The 25,547-nt window shown below is 40.7% G+C and overlaps 1 protein-coding gene across 1 annotated transcript in view; it reads left to right on the top strand.

Annotated features, from left to right (window-relative positions):
* Nucleotides 1-1,133: 1,133 nt before the first annotated feature.
* Nucleotides 1,134-25,547, top strand: part of LOC149244909 (Zincin-like metalloproteases family protein) — a 515,093-nt gene continuing 490,679 nt past the window's right edge. Inside the window, exon 1 of the mRNA XM_089457599.1 lies at nucleotides 1,134-1,718. Coding sequence (XP_089313725.1) covers nucleotides 1,459-1,718 — 260 coding nt within the window. The 5' untranslated portion in view covers nucleotides 1,134-1,458. The remainder of the gene's footprint in view (nucleotides 1,719-25,547) is intronic.

Genomic DNA, 25,547 nt, shown 5'->3' with positions numbered 1-25,547 from the left:
TAAGAAATTTACCATGAGATAGGATGGCTTGCTAATTCAACTTTCTGCTTCGAAAGGAAGCATCACTAGCGAAGGACATGGCATGTTCCTTAGTGCTTGAGCTAGCCTAGTGTGCCCTCTCCTTTATCTATGACTTATGAGAACGATAATTGTTGGCCTTGGCAGGTGGATAAGGACATTTCAACCTCGAGCAACTTTGGTATACAGTCTAGTGGCGATGCAATTGTAAGTTTGAATTCAATTATACACTGGGTGGTTAGAGATTTCTGTTTGGGGCACAATCTATTGGCTTCCACTGAAGCAATTTCGATACTCCTTTTGTTGGCTGTAGCACCACATTTACACACTGGCAGTGTCTTTCCAAATTATCACACAATTTTCTTGAAAGTAGCTTGAGGTTCCTTGAGTACTTATGTTTACGAGCAGGCTCGTTGCTAGTCCAACTCAGACTTGTTATGTAACATTGGTTGGAGGATCAAATTATGAGGGGATAAGTAGGCTCACAAAGGACTTGGCATACCCTGTCAATCGTAGCTAAGCCTCGCGGTAAAATAGGAGCGAGTCATAAGTTAATGATTCAGGAACGTGATGGTGCTCTGGAATGAGAAGAACAATTGGTCTCTGGTGAACAGGCGAGTACTAAAGAAAGCAGAGGGCCCTCCTTATCGACCCTTTAGCGAGAGGATTGTTGGAAGATTGGGTCAACTCATCATCAATTTGAATCGGAAAAAGATTGAATTGCAAAAAGAGAAAACAAGGAACTAATAGTCTCATAGAATATTTTTAGTCTTATAAACCTTAAAATATAATTTCATGTTAAAATAGTTAACCATAATAGCATTATAATGATTAATAAATACCTATTTTCAACGATACAAATTATACTTAATGTGAGTTGGGATCAAGTTTTAAGGAAAGAGGAAATGAATAGAGATGTAGAGGATTTCGGGCAAAAACAGAAAGACTATAAATACGCGGGTGCATGAAATGCAGATTCTCATTTTCTCGAGGATGAAATATTAGATAAATATGTCATTTTCTCAAATGATGAAATATTAGAAAAAAAATAAATAATAATAATATATATATATATATATATAAAGTAATTTCCATTCAAATTCACAAAATGGCAAACCCATAAATGGCAAACCCATTCTAATGGTGTGTCTTTGCACCACGCAAGAAAATCGGTACTAGTACCTTTTGCAGTCGCCGCCAAAATAATCTAAGAATTCGCATGCAGGTGGGGAGTTTTCAATTCCTGTATATACTCATTACCGGGAATTCCACCTTACAGTTAGATCAGTGCTGAGAGTCCGTGTATGTTATATTTATCCATAGACAACGTACACTGTAACACCAGCAGTAGTTTAAACACTGTGACGGATAAAACAAGCAATTTAGCAATTTTTTTGAATTAAAACCCCCAGCACCAGAAGGTCTGCTGACAGTGCAAACATGGCGCAGATATTTAAGTTATTACCATTGTTCAAGGAGTCCAGAGATAATATATTTTGTTTACACATGAAATGGAATTTAAAATCTTTTGCTTCTTCAAGGACCGCGAAAGAGGCCGCAGAACCCTTAGCAGAAGGGTTTCATAGAGATAATGAAGCGAAATCTATAATGATGAGGACTGAAAAGACTGGACTTTATGGATTTGATGTTTTGAAGACTGCCAAGGGCTTCCGGACCTTTGTTCAGGAGGCCATAGAAAGGTGACTTGCGATCTTGTTTTGTTTTTAGAAAAAACTAACTTAAACATGAATTGTGAATGCAATTCTTCATTTGGCATTGTGCACAATGTATCATTGTTGTGTTCTTTCTTCAACTTTCAGTTTATCGCGTTCCGTTTTTCTTTTCCTGGTCACAGGTATTGTCTAGAGATGTTCGGAAACCATTATTTTTATATTCCCAGGGGAATTACATATAGATGTTCGCATATATTTGGTCCCTTGATCCCTTTAGTTGTTGGGAAGTAAGTGTATATATATGTGGGTGTGTTTTCGTTCCTTTCATTTGTTCGAAAAAGCTAATGGATATTTCCAGGTTATATACTATAGCTCGAGTGGGCTAAAGGCAAAGAACAAGTGTTCTTTACTTGGAAGTTTTTCTTTTCCTGGGCACAGGCATTGTCTAGAGATATTAGTCAAATGATTATTTTCTCTCAAGTTGTCAGAACAAATTAATTGTTATCTCCAGGTTATATGGTACTGTTTGAGTGGGCGTGGAGGCCAAAAACATGCGTTTCCTAATGAGAAGCTTTTTTTTTCCTTGGTACACTCATTGTATAAATATGTCAAATCATTATTTTTTATACTCACAAAGGAATCTCTCTCACTCTCATACACACATATTATATAGTCTCTTTAAAAAATGGTTATTTATAGGTTATAATACAACTCAAGTGGCCCTAAAGGTTAAGAACATTTTTTGTTGTTGGAGTTAGCTCAGACAGGTGCTTCTGCATAGGCTATGTATCTTAGCATGCATAAGTGGTCCAACACTTTTCCCACATAACTTTATTTTATAAAGTGACTTTTACTTTATGACTAAAAGTGACTTAAGTGACTTCAACAAAAGATTAAGTCACAATCGTTTGATCTCAAGAGGGCAAGATCTAATCTTGACTGTCAATTTCTTTGGAGATATAGGGTTAGGGTCATAAAGAGATAAAAGCAAGTTGGCGGAAAACAAAGACATATTGAACCAGGGTTGCAAGAGAGCCCCCCCCCCGACGAATCCGCTCCCAATTCGTGCTCCCTTAAAAAAAATGCTCTGTGGTTTTTAGGGAGTGATTAGGGGAGCGATCTCTCCTTGACCACTCCCCTTTGCTTTGGGAGTGTTTTTTAGGAGGGGGGCGGTCGGGGAGCGACCGCTCCCCCTCTTAAAAAACGCTCCCGTCGGCGGCGGAAAAGGCTTTGCAGCAGAGAGAGAGGGGCGACAACCGACATCGGAGAGGGAGAGGAAAGGGAGGGAAAGGGGAGGAGGAAAATGATAAAAAGACCCTCTCTCCTCCCATTATTCACCCATTGTGATTGGAGAGAGCAAGAGAGAGTTTGGAGCTTGGAGAGAGCCAGAGAGAGGAGCTTGAGGAGTTTGCAACGGAGATTGGAGCTTGGGATTGAAGGCCAAAGAGGTAGGATTTACACTCTAATCTAGCATTTTTTTATTTTTTATTTTTTTTAGTTTTATATGTTCATTGCTATTTTTTTATTTATTATTATTATTTATTTTTGGTTGTTTAATTCTTTGGTTTGGTCTTGGGTAAATATCTCCCATTCCTCCATTCTTTTGCAAACTCAAAATTTCAAAGTTCAAACATCATGGCTATATGGCTTGGCATTTTCTTCTTGTTGGTTATTATGGTGTTGGAGAGTAGAAGAAGGAGGGTTGATCTTGATGAAGAAAAGGATAAAGAAGTGGGTTATAGTGGATTTGAGGAGTACCTTGGTGAGGAGGAAGAGAGTGGACATGATGAGGCTCCAAAAACCAAACAAGACCAAACCCCATTGTTGAAATATGTTTTTAGGCTTGAAGGAGGGAAAGGGGGTGGAACCACTAAATTTACATGCCCCCATTGTAACAAAACTTACACAGGTTCATACACCTGTGCTAGAAGACACCTCTATGGGAAAAGACCACGGGATGAAGATAAATCAATAGGAATCAAAACTTGTGTAAGTGTGGCAGCAACAGATGAAGCCAAATACATAAGGGAAGAGGAGGAAGCCCAATACAAATCTAAAAAATCAAAGGGTTTCTTTGAACATAGTTCACAATCACATCAACATGCACAAAGAACTTCTTCAACATCCTCCCATGGCAGTGGATATGGAGGCATAGGAACAAACATCTCTTTAAAGCATAGAACCATATCATATTTCCTTGATGAAGGGTGTAGGAATGATGTGAGGTAAAAAATTTACCGGTTTCTCTATGTATGTGGGATACCATTCAATGTTCTTCGCTCACCTTATTGGCATGAAATGGTTTCTGCCATAAATGATGCCCCCAAAGGATACAAGAGACTTGGGTATGACAAGGCTAGAACCATTGGACTTGGTCGTGAAAAAGCAAAAATATCACATTCTTTGAGTAGAATGACAAATTCTTGGACTGAGCATGGGGTGTCCATTGTATTTGATGGATGGACAAATGTAAAACGCAAACCATTGATAAGTGTTCTTGCTGTGTCTGTTAGTGGTGCCATCTTTCTTTCAACATATGATTACTTAGAGAAGTTCAAGACCAAAATCAACATTGCAAAACCATTACTTGAAACAATTGAACGTATTGGGCAAGACCAAAATCAACATTGCAAAACCATTACTTGAAACAATTGAACGTATTGGGCCATATAATGTCATCTATGTCATCACTAATAATGCTGCTAATTGTAAGGCAGCGGGAGCAATTATTGAGGATAAATACCCCAACATATTTTGGTCTCGGTGTTTGGTTCACACAGTGAACCTTTTGATGCATGATATGATTAAGTTCAAAAACCAACCATACAAATGGATTGGTAATTTGTATAAGAGAGGCAAACAAATGATAAAATTTATTACAAATCATAGCAATACCCATGGGCTTTTCCGCAGTCACTCAAGATTGGAGCTATTGAAGATTGCGAAGACTATATTTGCTAGCTATTACCTCACCTTCAGGCGCATTTGAAGGTAAGAGAGTCATTGGCTAGCATGGTATCAAGTCCACACTGGCAGGTATTAAAGGACAGGGCTACAAATGCAGTTGACAAGCAAGGTTTTGAACAGGTGGAGGAGACTGCTCTTGATGGTCTGTTTTGGGCATGTGTGAGGCAAGTATTGCAATTAACCAAGCCCATTTATAGCATGATTTGTTTTGTAGATACAGATAAACTAGTGATTGGGGAGGTGTATGAGCAGATGGATACCATGTTGGGGCAAATAAAAATATTGTTCAAGGAGATGATCCCAACTTGTATACACTGATTCACAATTGTGTTAAAAAGTGTACACAGTGGAATAAACTTAATGTTCCACTACATACCTTGGCATATATCCTTATGCCAAAATACTACTCTCCATCTTGGTTGGGCCAACCTGCACCTGGGGGTGGGGTTAGGATCAAACCCCATACAAATCCAGAGGTATCTAAAGGATATATGGAAGCATTAGACAAGTTGGTACTTGACAAGGAGGAGTGTGCTAATCTGCGTTTTGAATTAGGCAGGTACTTTAGTTGCACTTGTTTGTTTGGTTCTTTGCATGCAATGTAAGATAGAGACAGATTTGATGCTCTCACATGGTGGGAAGCATATGGCGGCATGGGACTTTTGCCAAAATTGGCAAAAAAGTTCTCTCACAGGTTGTAAATACTTCTTCTGCAGAGAGGTGTTGGAGCACCTACAACTTCATACATAATGTGAGAAGAAATAGACTCAATGAAAACTAGGCAAAAAACTTGGTTTATGTGCACTTATCACTACGACTTGAGGTTGTTGAGTCATTATTGTGATCGGGCTTATGAGGATCCAACATATAAAATTTGGGACAACCACCCAGAGGACGATAATTCAGAGGATAGCACTATACATCTTGAAGAATTGGAAGCATAACTTATGAGAGATGACGATGAAGCAACAACAACCATGCCACCCCCACCATCCAGTAGCAGTGCCAGTGCTCGAGTTCAAAGTATTGTTCCTTTGCTGCTGCTGCTTCTATCTACATCCTCACATGGAGGGCATGTGCCTTTTGGTTATGGTCGTGCGACTGTGCGGGAAGAGACTCCTAGAAGACCACCACTACCTGCTTAGAAATTAGACATTTCTCGTGGCAAGAGGAAGCTGTAGATAATAGATTTACTTGTCTTTTCTAGTTTCTAGTAGTTTTAATAACTGTTGACTCTTTCATATTTATTATGATATTTTTTGTAAACAATATATGACAATTTAAGTTTGAAGTTTGAATTTGGCAATTATAACTTATTGGTAATGAATTATGAATATGATGCTTTGTGAAAGTTGAATGTTTTTTCATTTCATTTCATGTTAGATATTCTTTGTTGTAATGGTTACACTTAGCTTACAAGTACAACTTTGGTGATCAATTATGATAAATGTTATATATTGAATTTTGAAAGCTTGAAACTTTAAGATTGATGGATCATGAGACTCAATATGTTGTATGTTAGAGAAAGATTTCGGCGTAAATCACATGAAAAGTCATTTGTCGACGCGTTTCGAACCAACCAGTGTGGTTCATCGTCAGGACAAGATGAAGAAAACAGATCTAGCTTAGCATGCTATATAGAACGAGCAGAGCCTCCAACGGCTAGTTTGACCCAACCGCTAATATTGACCAGAGGACCAGGATCAAAATAAAGATAACCAGTAAATAATCAAAAATTAAAGGTCAAATTACTAATAAAAGAAAATTAGTAATTTGACCTTTAATTTTTGATTATTTACTGGTTATCTTTATTTTGATCCTGGTCCTCTGGTCAATATTAGCGGTTGGGTCAAACTAGCCGTTGGAGGCTCTGCTCGTTCTATATAGCATGCTAAGCTAGATCTGTTTTCTTCATCTTGTCCTGACGATGAACCACACTGGTTGGTTCGAAACGCGTCGACAAATGACTTTTCATGTGATTTACGCCGAAATCTTTCTCTAACTTAATATGGATCACAGAAGCCTAAACTCTATTATGTTGTATGTTACTAACTTGTGGATGTAGTTGATGAAGATTATAACTTCTAGATGATTGTTGTTATATGGTTCAATTTATGTTTTTTATGCTTTTTATATCTAATTCATCATTCTACATTCTTTTGTTGACATATATGCATCAAAATATAAAATAATATATCTTATATAAAAAATCGCTCCTAAACTGGGAGGTTTTGAAAATGTCACTCCTCCTCCCGCTCCCCATTTTCGCTCCCATTCCCAAGTAACCTTGTATTGAACACACAAGAGAATATATGAATATGAGGTTTGAGATTGAGAAGGAGAAATAGAGAAAGAAAATTGAACTGTAGAGGTTGCAGATCGGATTGAGGTTGATTTCTCCAGCAATGCACACATCCCAAGGTAACTATACCACATCGCACAGATTCCGTACAGTTTGTATAGTCATACAAACGACTGTACAACTATGGCTAGTCAATTTTAATCTCAGTTATGAGGTTGGGTAAAGTTGGAAGCAGTGTTTTAAAATTCCGCTTGACCGAATCGGATTTAGCCGAGCCGGACCCCTGGTCGCGCTGACTTGGTAGAAAATTCGGTTTGGTGGCCGGTTTGTTATCGAACCGATTCTACCGAACCGATCGAGCCGGACCCCTAGCTAGTTTGTTAAGGTGTTGCGGTTGGTGGATGGGGAAAGATTGGCTATGGGCTTCATTTATGAGGCTATGGATCAAGCAAAGGAGCAAATAAAGGCAACATACAAGGATAGAGTGGCTAAGTATGGGCCCATTTGGGAAATCATTGATCAAAGATGGAACAATCAACTCCATCGCCATATACATGCAGCTGGGTTTTTCTGAACCCAAGGTATCATTATAAAGCTCTAGAGGCAGAAGCTTCACTAGGGAGGTTAGCAATAGCTAGTAGTACTGGTGCCTAGTGATGTTTTACAGTTTACTTTTGTTGTAGAGGCCATTTAGAGCCTCCTTGGTTATGTGTTTTTGTTTAGATCTCTATATCATGTATGTATTGGACAGTGCATTGGGTGGCATTTTGATATAATGGATATATTCATCAGCCTACTTTGATTATTTGTTGTCTTCTCTCTATATTCTAATGCATTGTGTTTGGAAACATGAACGGAAATCTTTAAAAGTATGTTTTGTCATTAAAAAAGATATTTAATGTATTTTTTACAATGACCGAGTCATTGAAATCAAACCGGCCGAGTCGACACTAAGTCAGAGTCAGAGTTGGAGTCGACACTCGATCGGTTCCGAACCCGAGTTGGAGTTTTAAAACATTGGTTAGAAGATTGCAAGGCTGAAATCTTGGCAGTTTTTCCCAAGAATTTATGAGTTGTACCAAGTTCATTTATTGCTGTAAATTGTAATTAATTTATTGATTTCTCTAAGAGCTGAAAATAATAAACATCTATTTGTTTGTTTTTACCCATTAGGGTTTTCCAGGGTAAAAGCGATGTCATTTATCGTGTGTGGTTTTCTATTTTACCTTTGCATATGTTTTTAGCATGTTGTTGTTCATTAAAATCATATTTGTGAAAATATTTAAATTTGGGCATAAATTTTTTTGGAACATCAACCAGATTTGAAACATATGAAAAACTTACATTTTCCTAATTGGAGGTCACAGGTTTAAATTCAGAGGGGGAAGTGTATGCACACCTCCATAAACTAAGCAATCAAATAGTTGCGCAAAGCGGGGGTGCCTTGTCCCAGAAACAAAGGGTGACAACCTAACTAGATGCCAAATTGATGTATGAGACTCTTTGTTTCTGGGACAAGGGACCCCTCTACACAGATATATATAAAGAAAATGGGGATTGCCCAATGAAAATCCCACTTAATGTTGAATGTCCTCTTAAAGGAGGTGGTCAATGCATATTGAAGGAAAGAAGGGATGAAAAATATGCTAATGGAAGAGCTTCCATGTATTTGGAAGTGTATTTCACCTTTGAAGAGGCCTTTTGGGGCAAAGATTTACACTATTCAAAGCATGTCTCACATAATTGAAGGCATATTTTCTTTTCAAATTTTTGATCTCTTGGAGTTGGGACACATTATTTGAGACACTTCCACATATTTGGAGGCATATTTCATCTTCGAGGACGACTTTGGTGTAAAATCACTTTGTTCAAGTCATTTTCTACATATTTGGAGGAAAACTCTTTGCACAAGGAAATGCCATGTGGCATTGTTGACATGGCCAATTTTGGATCTTGTCCATGTTGAACAAACACCGTGTTTGATCCAAAATAATCTTTTTTGAATACCGCCAATGAGTAAGAATTTGTGAAATATTTGATTGAGAGTGTATAGTTTGCATTTGCACAATCGCTGAGCATGAATAGAAGGCAACAAATACTGGTTTTCCTGTTTGGGTTTCTAGGGTGTATATATATATACTTCTCTATTGTATGGCCATGATTCCAATCGCAAATTTTCCACTTAATATATATATATATATATATATATATATATATATATATATATATATATATATGTATATATATATATATATATATATATATATATATATATATATATATATATATATATATATATATATATATATATATATATATATATATATATATATATATATATATATATATATATATATATATATATATATGTATTAAGTGGAAAATTTGTGATTGGAGTCATGGCCATACAATAGAGAAGATAATATCAAAATCTTGCCTTCCATCTGCTAATTGGGAAAGCAAGCAAATCCGTTACACCAGTCCATAGTTCTTTATACACTACACTTACTAGACTACTACTATCATAGGTATACTGCCTCCAAAAAATTCATGGCAACAAAATACATCAATGCATCATGGTCTTGTAGCATTACCCTATTCTTCTTCCTCAACAACGTTAGTATTAAGATTAGGGATACACCCGGTTGAAGGAGAAGAAGAATGATCCAAGGAAGAGTGATCTAAAGGAAGAATGTCCTAATTGTGCCATAATTATTGATTTTTTTTTTGTAAGGCTTTCAAGTCGAGTATTGCATATGTTATTCACTGTATGGCATGTAATGAATGTTCCTAGTGGATGAAATTTTCAAACTCTTCATATTCCATTATCTTTGAAGTGGGTAAATGCTTAAACGTGGTACCTAGGGCATCATTTTTAAGCCTCCTTAGAGATGATTTAGCCTATCTTGAACATCCTTAGACTCCAAATGCCCAAAGGACAAGGCACTAATCTAATTCCTTGGTGGTCATCTGTACTTTTCATCCATAATTTTCCTCTTAAAATTCAGTTCTTTTAAGGCTAGGGCAAAAATTTAGGGCTTGTAGCGAAATTTTAGGGAGGAGACTTTTTGGGAATTCAAGAGCCTAAACATCAAGCTTAAGGTCTAGGCTACACATGCTCCAAGTTTGGTGGGCATCCACTCAAGTTTCATCCATAAAATCTCTTGCCCTAGGTATTTCTCCAAGAGGGAAACCCTAGTTTCTTCTCCCTCAACTTGGGGACTTCTTTGAAGGTTGTATGAGCTTAGTACTTGTTGAAGTATATCTCAAGAAGCCTTTTCTCTCAGGCCTTGACCTTGTGAATACCTATTACCATCGAAATCCTCAAAACCTTAGGTCTTGTGCTTTCCTTTCTAGGGATTTACTTAGAGAGCGATTTGCTTCTTTGAAACCTTGTACCCTTATTGAGCCTCTCTTTCGAATGAGCTCTAGCTTGATCACTTCGTGCCCTATACCTAGCATATCTATTCCATGTGATCTCCTTCTTACCGGGACTCCCCCCATCGGTGAAGCTGATAAAGAGTAGTGGACCTTGGCGTGGTGACAATGGGCCATTGTCCCATTGTTAGCACTTAGTCTAGCTCTTTGTCTTGTAGGGTTTACCTCTCTAAGGTCTGTTATATTTTGTGGTAACATTTTGGCACCGTTGTCGGGGAGGAAGTGATCTTTATGAAATATTTACCTTCTTCCCCAACAACAAAATAAATCATTATTTGGCGACTCCATTGGAAGAATGAAGCCCTTGTTCTTCATTGAACCCCAAAGTCAATACTTGTAGGGTGAAGCAAGCATCTCTCAAGGCATTTTGAATTTACCCTAGTGACTCCTCTGTTGGTTGTTATGCGAAACTCGAGGAAATGGCTCCTTCGGATCTGCATGATGTTTTTTTCTGAATTCCTACATATAGAAGAGGGCCAATGGGATATTGATCATCGTTTTGACAATGATCCAATATATGACACTGATGATGACCTTATGATTCCCTCATCATATCACTCTTAGGATGTTTCTAAGGACAATGATGAGAATGATATGTCCAAGGTAACTCTTGACAGGGAGTTCATAGCTTGATCATTGGATCCTGCATTCTCTGTTTACAAGAAAGGATTAGATAGCGCAAGATGGATTTGTGCTTTTCATCCATAGCTGCCTTTTATTATGTATGGTTTTCTTATTTTACCACCTCCCACCCTTACCTTGCATATGATTATGGTTATGCTTGCTTTTGGATTTATCTCATGATTGATCGTAAGGATAGGAGGAGTGATATGGATCTAATAATATGCTGGTTACATTGGTTATATGACTACACTTAGCTCATCCATAATGTGTTAGCCTGCATGGTATTGTAGGATGCATTGCATATTGATTTCGCATAGCTACTATCATCATATCGTGTTCTCATGTTAAATTAAATTGCATTTAGATTAGACTTGCATCTTAGTATAGATTTACTTTTCTGTATGGATTTATTACTTGATGAAAAACATGGGCGATACAAGTATGCCAATGCACATGCTCCCCATAGTTGTCTTTGTGGTGTGCAAGGCACAGGTCTACGTCCCAGGAGATTGCTAGAGTTCTCATGACCTCCCGTTCGAGTACATGGATCACGCACTCTACTGTGAGCTTATGTCCCAGTTGGAGCCAAATGTTCCCCACCAAAAGTGGGGACCCCTAGGAGAGCTTCTTTCCTAGTCATCTTCTTCAATCGGCAGCCAACAACCCTTGAGAGCCACCCATAGCCGATGTGATGTGCCACTTTTTCTCGTCTCCTTGCATCAGTGATATGTTTCCTTGCCCATCTGTTGAGAGCATATGTTAGAAGGTGGGTAATCCGACCCTAAAAGGTATGTTTTTCATTGTGCAAACAGGTGCTTATGCTTGTTTTTCTTTGGGCATTTTGGGCATGGATTATTAGGTAACTTAGAAGAAGAAAGGGCTTTGACCGTGGTTTTGTTCCCTCACCTTAAATGGGTGGGTAATCCTCAATCCTAGTCTCGTGGGACCTCCCCTATTGACCCATGGATTTAGGAAGGGAAATACTTGGGAAACCCTGATTTTGGTAGCGTGGTCCCGTTTTCGTATTCCACATTTTTCATTCCCCTTTGCACATTACAAGCCCTATTTCATCATTTTTCTTCTCTGGGTCCACATGACCATTGGGTCCAGAAGGCACTTGCACAACCCCCTCCCCTTGTCAACATATCTGGGTCGGGCCTAGAAATGTTGCTCCGGAGGTTGATGTAGCTAAAAGAAAAATAAAGGCATATCATGGCCACAAGCAAGAAACAAAAGAAAAAAGGAATATTATAAAATGTAAAAGATGGCCGAGACATTAAATAATATGTGGGGAAAAGCCAAACGTGAGCTCTACCCCTTATCATGGCCATCTCCCTGGTTCCTAGGGCCCCATGAGTGCCCCCTTATAATTAAGGAAACCATGCACCTCCCAACCCTTGGTGGGTGATGAACAACCCCACCTTAAGGGGGTTAATAACTGCTCTATATTATTCACAACATGCTCTCATTTCTTGGAGCGCCAAGCAGTAATACAAAGAAAAATCAAGAAAAGGCAAAAAACAAATAAAGAGGGTTGGAAAAACAAAGGTTGGGGTAACTCATGTATCCACGATTGCTCTCTCCTACATCTATATACCCAATATGTGGACATACCTCATCATTGCTGTCCTTGTACCCATGACATTTGGCCTTGAGATCCCTGTGTCTCCATCCATTTCATCATCATTCACATGCCACCTATTAATTGAAGGATGTACCTGGGATTTCTTTTTCCCCTTAGGGGCTGAGAACACCTAATAGGGTTGTCTATTAACCACTCCTACCTAGGGAGGTAACACTATTATGAGATTAAAGCCCCAAATTTGTAAGGAAATCCCCATATGAAGTCTCAATGTGCCCTTGATTAACAAGCTTGATTCACTTAGATGCACTAATGAATTATTATACCTAATGGTGAGGATGCAACACTGGACATTATATGTGATTGGCAGGTGGTTTCATCACGGGTTGGACAACTTAACTGGGGCCTAAGTCCACTAGAGGAGTGTACAACAGTGAAGTGTTGAGAGCCATGGGACTCCTGTACTTGTTGAGCATCATTACTTCACTCCATGGACACCTATAACACCACAGTAGTCTGCACTTTGCTCCATATTATTCATGAGATGGTGTTCTTGGACCAGCATGCCCGCAGCTGACTGAGCACAATATACGGGTTTTGGCTGCTGATTTGAGGCCCAAATGAGGTTTATCTCTCCATTAAGACTTGGGAGGGCTAGCACCATCCTCTGAGCCCTCAACGATGGAGCAGATTCAGGTTATTCTACCACCAGGAGACTCGTAAGATCCACTTTGTGCCCCAAACACAAAACTCGGGTCCATTTGATGATTTGCAAGGATGTCTAGGTGCCAACCCCTAGTAGATCATTTATGGAGCCCTCTTGACTCACCTTGGCACAAAGAGAGCTCAACGTGTGCCTCCAAGAGGCCCACAGAATGATGATGTCAACATTTTGGTCCTCTTGTGAGTTTATCTTTATGATTTTTCATTGGCTATGTGGTTGGTGTTGATTTGGGGTAGCATCGAATGTGCTCTAGCCATGAAAAATGGTGGAGAGGCTAAAGCACATGAGATCTCCAGGACCCATAAATGGTTTGGACAGAATGTACCTGGTTTGGGAGATGTTAATCAAGGTTGTCATTGATGTCAATATGGCATTGACCGAGATGTCAATATTCTTGAGATGCCTGGTCCCAGATGATGATGTCAGGGCTCTTGTTTGATAAGGATACCATCAATGAAGATGTCAAGCCACGAAGATGTCAAACCGCTAATGAAGAAGTCCTAAGGAGCCCTTGAACTAACTATAATGTTGCATGTGCTTTGATGATCTAGACCTTAACCCTTGATGACATATGGAGTCATACACTTGATGATGTCATACTCTTTAAAGAATGACCACATTTTCACATTATTGGAAGACTACTTTGGTGTCTTTGACAAATTAATGAAGGCTGCACTATGACGTATTACTGCACTATCATTGAATACATGATGCTATACCTTCATCATGATGTTGGATACTATCATGATATTATTGGTGCTAAACAGTGGAGAAGCCACGCTGTCCCAAAACTGTTCCAAATATTCTATGCACAGAAATTTAAGGACAGTCACAAAGAAAATTAACTTTCACTACCTTAGAGGCAGCATCTCAATGTGATTCCTGGACCATCTTTTAGAGCATAATTTTGCCTTTCCAATAAGCTATTACACAGCCCGAAACTCCAAGCGTTTTGAAAGTTATAAATTTTTGAAGTTAATTTATTAAATCTAGACATGGAGCTGACCTGAGCAGCTGACACAAGTCAGCCTCCAAACAGGGATGTGTTTTTTCGTTTTGCCGTGTGAAAAACACTATATATAACTTTATAAGGATTTCAGATCTCATTTTAACCATCAAATTTCGGTGAAAAACACAGAATTCGGTGGTCATTTCAGAAATAAAAACACAGGACAACAAGGAGGTTCTGGAGGACAAGGAATATTTCAGTTTGGGTCCTTTTTGATTGGCTACCTGTGGAGTAATATATTGCAGCTCGGTTACACCTCGAAAATTGCGGATAGGGGCAGGAGGCTTAAAAACTCAACTGTGGACAGTTTCCTGAAATAATTCTTGTGACAACCACCTATTGGAGAAGTTCAAAGGCAGCAACCTGTGGTGACTAACATCTTGGACCAGTAAACACGAATTGTTGATGTTTCTGTTGTTTACTCTTACCCCTCCATACCTCGGATCACTGTTTTGACAATCCTGTAGAAGGCTCTGAGTGAGTAAAATTTGGATTGGTCACCTACAGCAGCTCGGACTTTGAGACAGAATTGGCAAAAGTTATAAACTTGGACTTGCTACAGTCTTTGACTTTGTGACAGCCTTTTGAAGGCTTGAGCTCGGACCTGTTGGGTGCCCAGAATTCACCACAAAACAATTTGAAGGCTGAATTTAGGGGCTCAGACAGTCAGCATTTTGGAGCTCAGTTCGAATAACAGATTGTTGTTCAGTCAAGGCTCGACTAGGGCTACAAGAGGACCTCACCACAGACTTTCAGACCTAGACACCAGTGAGCTTGTAGAGCAGACTAGTCTTTTGGTTGAACGATTGGAAGTCTGGTTTTTGCATTTGTGACCTAGGAATATTGTGGAAGACCTCCTTGAAGACTTGTCCAAAGCACTATTGGAGCAGTGAACTGTACAATGTCTTAACAAAGATACTCCTTGGAAGCCTTTGTTGCAGACCTTGGTTGAAACAATATTGGAGATTGGATTTGTTGTGTTTGGACAAGGACTTCTTGATCTATTGAAACACTTGTTGAGGATAATCTGAAGCAAGATTAAGCAACTTTGTTGAAGATTGTAGAAAGCAGAATTGTGAAGCACTTGAAGGATCCTTGAAGACTTGGTAAAGCAGCTTGTTGAAGGACATTGTGTGCAGACCTATTGAAGCCTATTGGAGACAGTCTTGAAGACCCATGATGAAGTCTTCATGAGGTGACCTTGAAGAAATTTTGTTTGGGTAACATGAAGAGAAATGGTGACACCTTCATGTGAAGAACAAGGTTGTCGTTGATGATGTGATGTGGAGACTAAGTGAAGGCATTGCTGAAGATTGATAGGGCTCGTTGAAGAAGACATTGGGAGCCGTGAAGTACAATTAAACACATCTTGATGAAGTAAAGCAAGGGTTGGAGCCCAAGAGGTTGGAGCCTCGAAAAGACAAGGTTGGTGCCTTGGAGCTCTAGAGGATTGGTGTCCTCAAGAAACTAGGTCGGAGCCTGTACTTGAGAAGGGTTGGTGCCCTAGGGGTTGGAGCCTCTAAATGCAAGGTTGGTGCCTTGAGAATGTAGGGTTGATGCCCTAGAGGTTGGTGCCTCACAAAAATCCAAGTTGGTGCTTGGCAACATGTTGGAGCCTCGGAGATTGAAGATTGGTGTCTTCATCTAGGGTTGAAGATTGGTGTCTTCATCTAGGGTTGGAGCCTCGGAGATTGAAGATTGTACATGATTTATTGTAAATAAGAAATTAATAAAATCATTTATTCTTATTGTTCATTTTGTGTTCTAAATATAAGTGATCTAACTGGTAAAAATAACAATTGAAAAGAAATACTGATTCACCCCCCCTCTCAGTATTTCCAACATGAGATATTAAAATAATTAATATTTTTAATGGAGTTCCTAAGTTTAAACTTAGGAAAAATAAAATATTAATGGGTATTAATATAAAACTGGGTTAGAAGGTTCCAAAAGTCATGGATCAAGCCAAATCTAGCCGTAGTCGTTGATTAGAGATTTAATCTCGACCGTTGAAGGACCAACGAGAAAAGTATAAGAAGAGGCTTGAGGGTCAGTTGGAGAACACACCAGAGTGATTAGTGATTCATTTTGCTAGAGCGTGGTCGCTAAGCAAAGTTCAATCAGTGATCAGCAGCGAGGGGCAGTGAGTACAAGGCAGAGAGGCAGAGACAGTACTGGGAGACCAGCGTAGAAGCAGAGAGAGCGAGAGCAACAGCCAGTCCAGGCTACGCAGAGCCCAACAGAGACAACGCAGAGGCCAGAGGGACTACATCATCCACGCAGAAGTTGCTGGAGTGACGCAGAGGGTCCCAGAGGCTGCGCAATGTCTCAGAGGGCTGACACAAAGGGTCTTGGGGCTGACGCAGAGGCCAGAAGGGCCAGCGCTGAGCTTTAGTTGTGCCGGAGAGGGTTTCCTGGGACAGGTTTTTTGAATACTTGTTTCCAAATATAGAGGTATTGTTGTCGTGTATTTTTCTCTGTCGGGTGAGCTAGTTAGACACTTTGTTGTACTCAGAAAGATTGCATAATAATATAACCCTCTATATGCTGCACCAGTTTTCCCACATTGGGTTTTTCTGGGGAGGATTGTCCAAAAATAATGGTGTCACTTGTGTGCTTGTTTTCTTCCAGTTGATGATCTGTAGATGTTGTGACTGTATTGTGTTTATTTCGGTATTTAAATGTTTTAAATAACTTGTTTAGAATTTACAAGTAGAAGAAATAAACCAGCAGAATACATATTAATTTTCTAACGGATAGACTTAGAAAATTCAACATGGTATCAGAGCGTGGTTGCAGATCACAGGAGAGCTGAAGGCATCAGCTGAGCAGAGCATTTGCAGCAGATTCAGCTGTCCCGAGTGACGAAGCTGATCCTTGCAGAAAGCGACAAAGGAAGGGTTGACGCAGAGGGACTGCGTCATCAGTCTGGGCCTGAGAGAGGCCAGTGCAGAGGCTGAGGAGGGCAGAAACAGGCTCATGCAGAGGCCAGAAGGGCTGACGCAGTTGGCTGAGGGAGCTGTTTTGTCAGTGCCAGGATTGCGCAGAGCTAAGAGGCTCAATCCTTCAGTTGCTGGGGCGAAGGTAGCTGTGGGCAGTTTGCGAGAGCGAAGCTGGTGGGGTATTGTGGTTAGAACAATACCTAACAGGGCAAGACCAAGGTAGAGGGAGTTGCTGCCGAGGCAGATTTCTTGCTAAGGAATCCAGATCAGTGTTTCAGTTGCATAGACGATTGGAGAGGGGAAACTTGGTTGGCAGAAGGATTTCCAGGAGGGAAATTGGGACTCAAAGGGAGTCCAGAAGAGAACTTCCAGGCAAGAAGTAGAGAGACTCATCAGGAGTCGAACTGAGGACTTCCAAGCGAGAAGTAGAGAGACTCAGCAAGAGTCAAACCAAGAACTTCTAGGCGGGAAGTAGAGAGACTCAGTGGGAGTTGAATCGAGAACTTCTAGGCAGGAAGTAGAGAGACTCGGAGGAGTCGACAGAAGAGCAACAAGATGGCAGTGAATAGGCTGAGAGATCAGGACAGGCTGGACAGAGCGTCCAATTTTGTGGTTTGGAAGGCCAGGATCTTGTCCATTCTAGACAGACATCGTATCAAGGGCTTCGCCTTGAGAGTGATGGCTATCCCAGTTGACTCGATAGCTAATGAAAGGTACGAGGAGGCAATGGCTAAGGCAAAGTGTATCATCCTTGATGGGGTCAAGGATCATGTGGTCCCACACATTGCCGAAAAGGAAACGACAAAGGAGATGTGGGACACTTTGAAGACATTGTACCAACATATTTCCGTGCAGAGGAAGATGCTCCTGGAGAATCTGCTAAGGTCTACCAGATGCAGAGGGAGAGCAGATAGATGTCTTCCTCGGTCGGTTGAAGGAGATCCGTGACCAACTGACTTCCATAGGGGCCACGCTGGATCAGGAGTTGATGGTAAGAACCGCACTTAATGTAGTTTCCGAGGATTGGGAGACATTTGTCTAGAGCATACTGGGCAGGGCGAGTCTTCCAGATTGGGAAGAACTTTGGGCGGCTCTTCGTTAAGAAGAGATCAGACGACTGACCAAGACGGGAGTAGCAGCAAAGGGGTTAGGATCAAGAAGGAGGAAGAGGATGCGGCTCTGGTATCTCTGCGGGAAAGCAGGAGAAGAGGAAGAAGGACCTCTCCAAGGTCAAGTGCTTCCATTGTGGGGAACTGGGTCACTATGCGAACCAGTGTCCGAGGAAGAAGAGTAAAGGAGAGGCTTCTGACTCTAAGGTAGCGCCAACGAAGGTGGAGAAAGAAGTTGAGGAGGATGATGATTGTGCCATGAGTGCTCATGTGCCCTTGAGAAGAAGTGGGGAGACATCGAGCTGTAGTTAGGAAGACTGCGGGAGATGAGGGGCAGGATCCTTGAGGTACCTAACCTCTTGGATTATACCTTGCTACGTGAGCCCCGAAGAGAAGTAGTAGGACTGGAGGATGTCGGCAGAGACGGATGCAGATGAAGCGACAGAGAGTGCTACAGTGTAGGAGTCCCTGGGCAACGTGGGGCTAGTAGGCTATAACAATGCGAGAGGCACGGGAGTGTTGCACCAGTACAGGATGGCACAAAGAGGTGTGCAACGATGCGAGATGCAGGGAGTTGTTGCAGCAGTGCAGAGGTCAGTAGAGGGAGCACTTGTTAGGGACAGAGGGAGCTTCAACATCGGGAGTGTTTCCAGCCTGACAGGGATGTCAGAATTTGGGTAGATCAGTTACTTACTTCTCAGTAATTGAGTTACAGTGCAATGGCGGTTAGCAGTAGGACGATGCAGCATGATGAAAGGGGGTTGCAGTGCAGATGTAGTGCTGGGAGGATAGACCAACAACAACGCGGATGTAGAGGGAGTTGTCGTACGAATGCAACTGTGGCAGTGGCAAGGCCATGGGCAGCAGTACAGGATGCAACAATGCAGAGGATGTTGGGTGGGGAGGCCTAGCATCAGCACAGGTACCGGTGCCGGATAATCAGAGTGATGCTCAATGACGAGTATTACTAGAGCACAATCATCGCTAAGAGGGAGTGTTGATTTGGGGTAGCATCGAATGTGCTCTCGCCATGAAAATTGGTGGAGAGGCTAAAGCACATGAGATCTCCAAGACCCAGAAATGGTTTGGACAGGTTGTACCCGGTTTGGGAGATATTAAAATAATTAATATTTTTAATGGAGTTCCTAAGTCTAAACTTAGGAAAAATAAAATATTAATGGGTATTAATATAAAACTGGGTTAGAAGGTTCCAAAAGTCATGGATCAAGCCAAATCTAATCTTAGCCGTTGATTAGAGATTTAATTTCGGCTGTTGAAGGACCAACGAGAAAAGTATAAGAAGAGGCTTGAGGGTCAGTTGGAGAACACACCAGAGTGATTAGTCATTCATTTTGCTAGAGCGGGGTTGCTAAGCAAAGTTGAATTAGTGATCAACAATGAGGGGCAGTGAGTACGAGGCAGAGAGGCAGAGACAGTATTGAGAGACCAGTGCAGAAGCAGAGAGAGCGAGAGCAGCAGCCAGTCCAAGCTACGTAGAGCCCAATAGAGACAACGCAGAGGCCAGAGGGACTGCGTCATCCACGCAGAGGTTGTTGGAGTGACGCAGAGGGTCCCAGAGGCTGCACAGTGCCTTAGAGGGCTGACGCAGAGGGTCCTGGGGCTGACGCAGGTCAACAGGAGGCTGACACAGAGGCCAGAAGGGCCAACGCTGAGCTTCAGTGGTGCCGGACAGGGTTTCCTGGGACAGGTTTTCTGAATACCTGTTTTTGAATATAGAGGTATTGATGCTGTGTATTTTTCTGTTGGGTGAGCCGGTTAGGCACCTTGTTGTACTCAGAAAGACCGCATAATAATATAACCCTCTATATGCTGCACCGATTTTCCCACATTGGCTTTTTCCAGGGACGATTGTCCAAAAATAACGGTGTCCCTTGTGTTGTCTCAGTTTATTTCAGTTATTGATCTGTATATCTGTGAAGGCGGCAATTGTGTTTACTTCGATGTTTATGTTATTAAACAACTTGTTAATGTAAAGAACAAGTAGGAGATAGGAAACCAGATATTGCAGTAGGGGTTTCCGATGTCTTAGATTCAAAAGTTTTCACAGTTGGCTTGTAACCACAATTAGTTTTGCCCTCCATTTGACAACTAAGAGGGGCTTCTAGGCTAATATTAGACTTGATGGATCATGTATAAATAGATGAGAGCTCATTTGAGCTTCTCATCCTCATCGCGCTTGGATTGGATCTCTTGGGAAGAACTTGCACTTGTTTCTTTAGCTATTGGAGGATATTTTGGAATGCATTTGGACATTTGGAGCTAATTCACATTTCTTTTTTGGAGCTATTTCTTGGATCTTGGATGTATATATTGCATGTTATCTTTTAATTGCTTAATGTTGATGTATTCTCTTGAATTTGTTTGATGTATGGAATTGCTACTTCTAGAATGTGCTAATTGTGCCCTAATTATTAAAAAATAATTTTGGAAGGCTTTCTAGTTGAGTATTCCATATGTTATTCAATGTATGGCATGCAATGAATGTTCCTAGTGGAGGAAATTCTTGAACTTTCCATGAAATTCCATTATCTTTGAAGTGGGTAAATGCTTAAACGTGGTACCTAGGGCATCATTTTTAAGCCTTCTTAGAGATGATTTAGCTTATCTTGAACATCCTATGACTCCATATACCCAAAGGAGAAGGCACTAATCCAAGTCCTTGGTGGTCATCTCTACTTTTCATCCATAATTTTCCTCTTAAAATTCAGTCGTTTTAAGGCTAGGGCGAAAATCTAGGGCTTGTAGCGAAATTTTAGGGAGGAGACTTTTTGGGAATTTGAGAGCCTAAACATCAAGCTTAGGGTCTAGGTTACCTATGCTCCAAGTTTGTTGGGCATCCACTCGAGTTTCATCCATAAAAGCTCTTGCCTTGGGTATTGCTCCAAGAGGGACACCCTAGTTTCTTCTCCCTCAACTTGGGGAATTCTTTGAAGTTGTATGAGCTTAGTACTTGTTGAAGTATATCTCAAGAAGCCTTTTATCTCGAGCCTTGACCTTGTGAATATCTATTACCATTGAAAAACCTTAAAACCTTAGGTCTTGTGCCTTCTTTTCTAGGGCTTTTCTTAGAGAGTGATTTGCTTCTTTGAAGCCTTGTACCTTTATTGAGCCTCTCTTTTGAATGAGCTCTAGCTTGATCACTTCGTGCCCTATACCTATCATATCTATTCTAAGTGATCTCCTTCCTAGTGGGACTACTCCCATCAGTGAATGTTAGTAAAGAGTAGGGGACCTTGGCCATGGTGACAATGGGCCATTGTCCCATTATTAGCACTTAGTCTAGCTGTTTGTCTTGTAGGGTTTCCCTCTCCAAGGCCTGTTAGATTTTGTGGTAACACAAGGGAGGCAATGTCAAGACCTTTTGTACGACCAAAGGATCTTCAAGTTTTTCTCCTAATCCTTTGATGGAGTTGACAACTTCATCTACTCTGAGTAAGTAAGTTGCAATATCTTCTTTTTCATCCATTTTCAAATTTTCAAACTAAGCTTTATACTTTTGAAGTTTGACTTGCTTGACTTTATCATCACCTTCATACAAAGTTTTAAGTTTATCGCTGACTTGTTTGGCTGTGGTATAGGTCATCTCCTTAGATTTAAGTTTTTAACGGTTCTTGACAAACCACACATGATGGTATGAAGAGCTTTTGAATTTCAGCTAAACAACTTCTTCTCATTAGGATCAATTGGAGGATTTTTAGGAACTTTGTAACCATTTATGATGGAGAGCCAAACATCCACTCCTAAATCCTTCAAGTAGGTTTCCATGCAACTACTCCATAGTGGATAATCATTTCCATCAAACACCAAAATTGTTCTTGAAGAGATGCCTTCCATTTCCATATTTGCTCACGATCTTCCCTCCAGTGATTAGACTGTTAGAGGGTAACCTGCTCTAACACCAATTGTTTGAAACACTGAGAGGGGGGGGGGGTGAATCAATATTCCGTAAATTTCAACAATTTAAGTATCAAAACAATTAACCCATAACATCAACATCAAATGAACACAAGAATATGTACAATATTTTATATTACAAGGGAAGCTACAACTTCCGGTTTATTAGCTACAATTAGAAGGGCTACTCCAAGATTTACTAGCTCCCATTGGAAAGAGGCGACAACCTCTTGAAGGAAGTTACAACTTCCTTCCCTAGCACCACCCGTCCACCTTATAGAATAAAAGATAAAACAAGATCTTCTTGGCTCCCGTACCACGAATAATGACCTAATTACAACAATATCCAAATTTTATAAAGGCAACTTCATACCTTAGATCATCAATACCCTTACTTGTCTTCAACAACTTGCTCCAAGACTTCAGCATAAGGACCAAAGGTCGTCTCCAAGTCTGCTTCAACAAGCTTGCTCCAAATCTTTTTCAAGTCTACTCAAGGCCTTATCCAAAAGCTAATCAAAATCTGCTTCAAAACTTGCTCAAGGATGCCTTTAAGTTTGCTCTATGTTCTACACCATATGCTTCAAAAAATTCTTCAAAATCTTGGTCCAAAGTTTGCTTCACAAAGATGTCTTAAAGTCTAATCAACGATGTCTTCTTCAAAGGTCACCAAGGTGTTGATCTAGATTGTCATTGATGTCAATATTGTAAAAATTTCTGTTTTCCCACCCCGGTTTTCAGTTTCACCTTATTTCTCCCATGTAGTTAAATGCCCATTCCCATAACCATACATTTAACAGACTGAAAAAAATAAATATGGCTGAAAACACAAATTCTGGAAATTTTTCAGAATGCTGGAAATTGCAGAAATAAAAATCAGCAATTAAAAACAGCCATTAAAACACATTAAAACACTGATATTTTTGGTCAACTTGACCCTGGAAAAACCCCCTACAACTCTTGGGGAAAACCAGTTTGAGAGCTCTTCTTTATTTCTGAAAATTGCCTTTTTACAGTGAGAATTATTCAGCAAAAAATCAGCAAGCAAATTTACAACTTATCTCCTTTCCCGTGCCTCACAGCAATCTGGAAATTACAGCAAACAAGACAACAATAAATGTTGTACGACCTCCGTTTTGTGTGCAGAAAAATCAGCAAACTGCTCCTCGATGTTTGTGCAAAAATCTGCCTTTCACTATGTGCTGAATCAACTGTACAAATCTGCTCAACTGCTGCCTTGGAATGTGTGCCAAACTGCTGTCTCCTTCTCCTTCCTGCTCAGAAATCTCTCTTGCTCTCTTGCTCTCCTTCTCCCAATCTGCTCATGAAAGAATAAATGACCTTTTCCTCCTTTTCCTCCTTTAATATAACTCCAAGTGACTTTTGGGTGATCCAAGTGACTTTTGGGTGATCTCTAAATCCAATGGCTGAAATAGATTTAGATCAATGGTTGAGATTAAATGCTCATTTAAATCTCACTTTCTATTTTTTTAATTCACCCCACTTTAATAAAGACCCACTTAGTCATTTATTTCCAAAGTCACTTTTCCTTTCTAATTTTTCATTGACTTTATAAAAGTCACTTTAAAATTAGACTTAATAACTTTATCACTTAAAGTCACTTTTAAATTAGATTTAACTTTATAAAATTATAAAGTCACTTTAGGAGAAAAATTAAATTCTTTTGGACACTTTTCCCTAGGCCAAAGATCAAAGTCTAAGGGAACCACCTGTCCTCCGGTACCAAATTTCAACACTCCCTCTTACCGAGGAAGGTGTTCCTCACCACACCCATCTTGTCCCTGAAGTAGACATGCTTGCCCCGTGGTAAGGCTTTGGTAAGGATATCTGCAACCTGCTCATCAGTGGAAATATACTCAAGCTTCACAACTCCCTTCTGAACATAGTCTCTGATAAAATGATATCTGATCCCGATATGCTTTGACCTGTCATGAAATACTGGATTCTCCGTGAGTTTAATGCAACTCTGATTATCACAGTAAATCACTGAAGGTCTCAATGGCTGACCAAATAAGCCAAACAACATCTTGCGAAGCCAGATGGCCTCACAACTAGCTAGACTGGCTGCCATATACTCTGCTTCCGCTGAACTCAGTGCTACTGACTGCTGCTTCCGACTGAACCATGACACTACTGCTGAACCCAACCCAAAACAACACCCTGAAGTGCTCTTCCTATCAGAAGCACAACCTGCCCAATCAGAATCAGTGTATCCTGCCAATCTCACTCCATCTCCCTGCCTGTAGTCCAGACCATAATCCACTGTCCCCTGCAAGTACCGCAAAATGTGTTTTGCAGCCACCCAGTGAACCTTCCTAGGCTCACACATAAACTGACTCATCGTGTTGACTGCAAAACAGATATCTGGTCTAGTGTTGACCAAATACATCAAGGAACCAATCAGCTGCCTGTACAATGTGGGATCCACCAACTCGGAATCCGAAGCATGAAGCTTCTTCCAGTTGGTGATCATCGGTGTCGACATGGGTCTACAATCCTCCATGTGGAATCTGCTAAGGATGTCCACAATATACTTCCCCTGCCCCAGGAAGAAATGCCCCTCCTCCTGCCACACCTCCAAACCCAAAAAGTAATGCATCAAGCCGATGTCCTTCATCTCAAACTCCGCCGCAAGATCTCTCTTGCAGTGCTCTATGAGTCTCTCTGCACCTGTAATGATCAAGTCATCCACATACAGCACCAGAATGAGAGGCTCCTCACCAATCACAATAAAGTAAAGGTTCGGATCTCCCTCACTCTTTGTGAAACCCATCCCCTGCAAGTATGCATCTATCCTGGAGTACCAAGCTCTGGGAGCTTGCTTCAGGCCATAAAGGGCCTTCTTCAATCTGCACACATGGGACTCCTTCCCATGCACCTCAAAGCCCTGTGGCTGCTCAATGTACACCTCCTCCTGTAGGAAGCCATTGAGAAATGCGGTCTTCACATCCATCTGGTGGATCTTCCAACCCATCTCTGCTGCTATCGATATAATGGAGCGGATCGAAGTATATCGAGCCACGGGAGCGAAGGTCTCCTCATAATCAACTCCCTCTACCTGGGAGAACCCTCTAGCCACAAACCTCGCTTTGAATTTCTCAATGCTGCCATCTGCAGCATGCTTTACCTTGTAAAGCCATCTGGAAGTAACCACGGATTTGCCCTCAGGCCTCGGCACCACCTCCCAAACATCATTCTTCATGATAGAAGAATACTCCTCCTG

This window comes from Pinus tabuliformis, chromosome 7 (assembly GCF_031772625.1).
Source record: "Pinus tabuliformis cultivar Carrire ecotype Pingquan chromosome 7, CPIR1, whole genome shotgun sequence".
NCBI classification, from domain to species: Eukaryota; Viridiplantae; Streptophyta; class Pinopsida; order Pinales; family Pinaceae; genus Pinus; species Pinus tabuliformis.
Note: the sequence above shows the minus strand (reverse complement) of the source record. Positions and strands in the feature narration are given on the sequence as shown.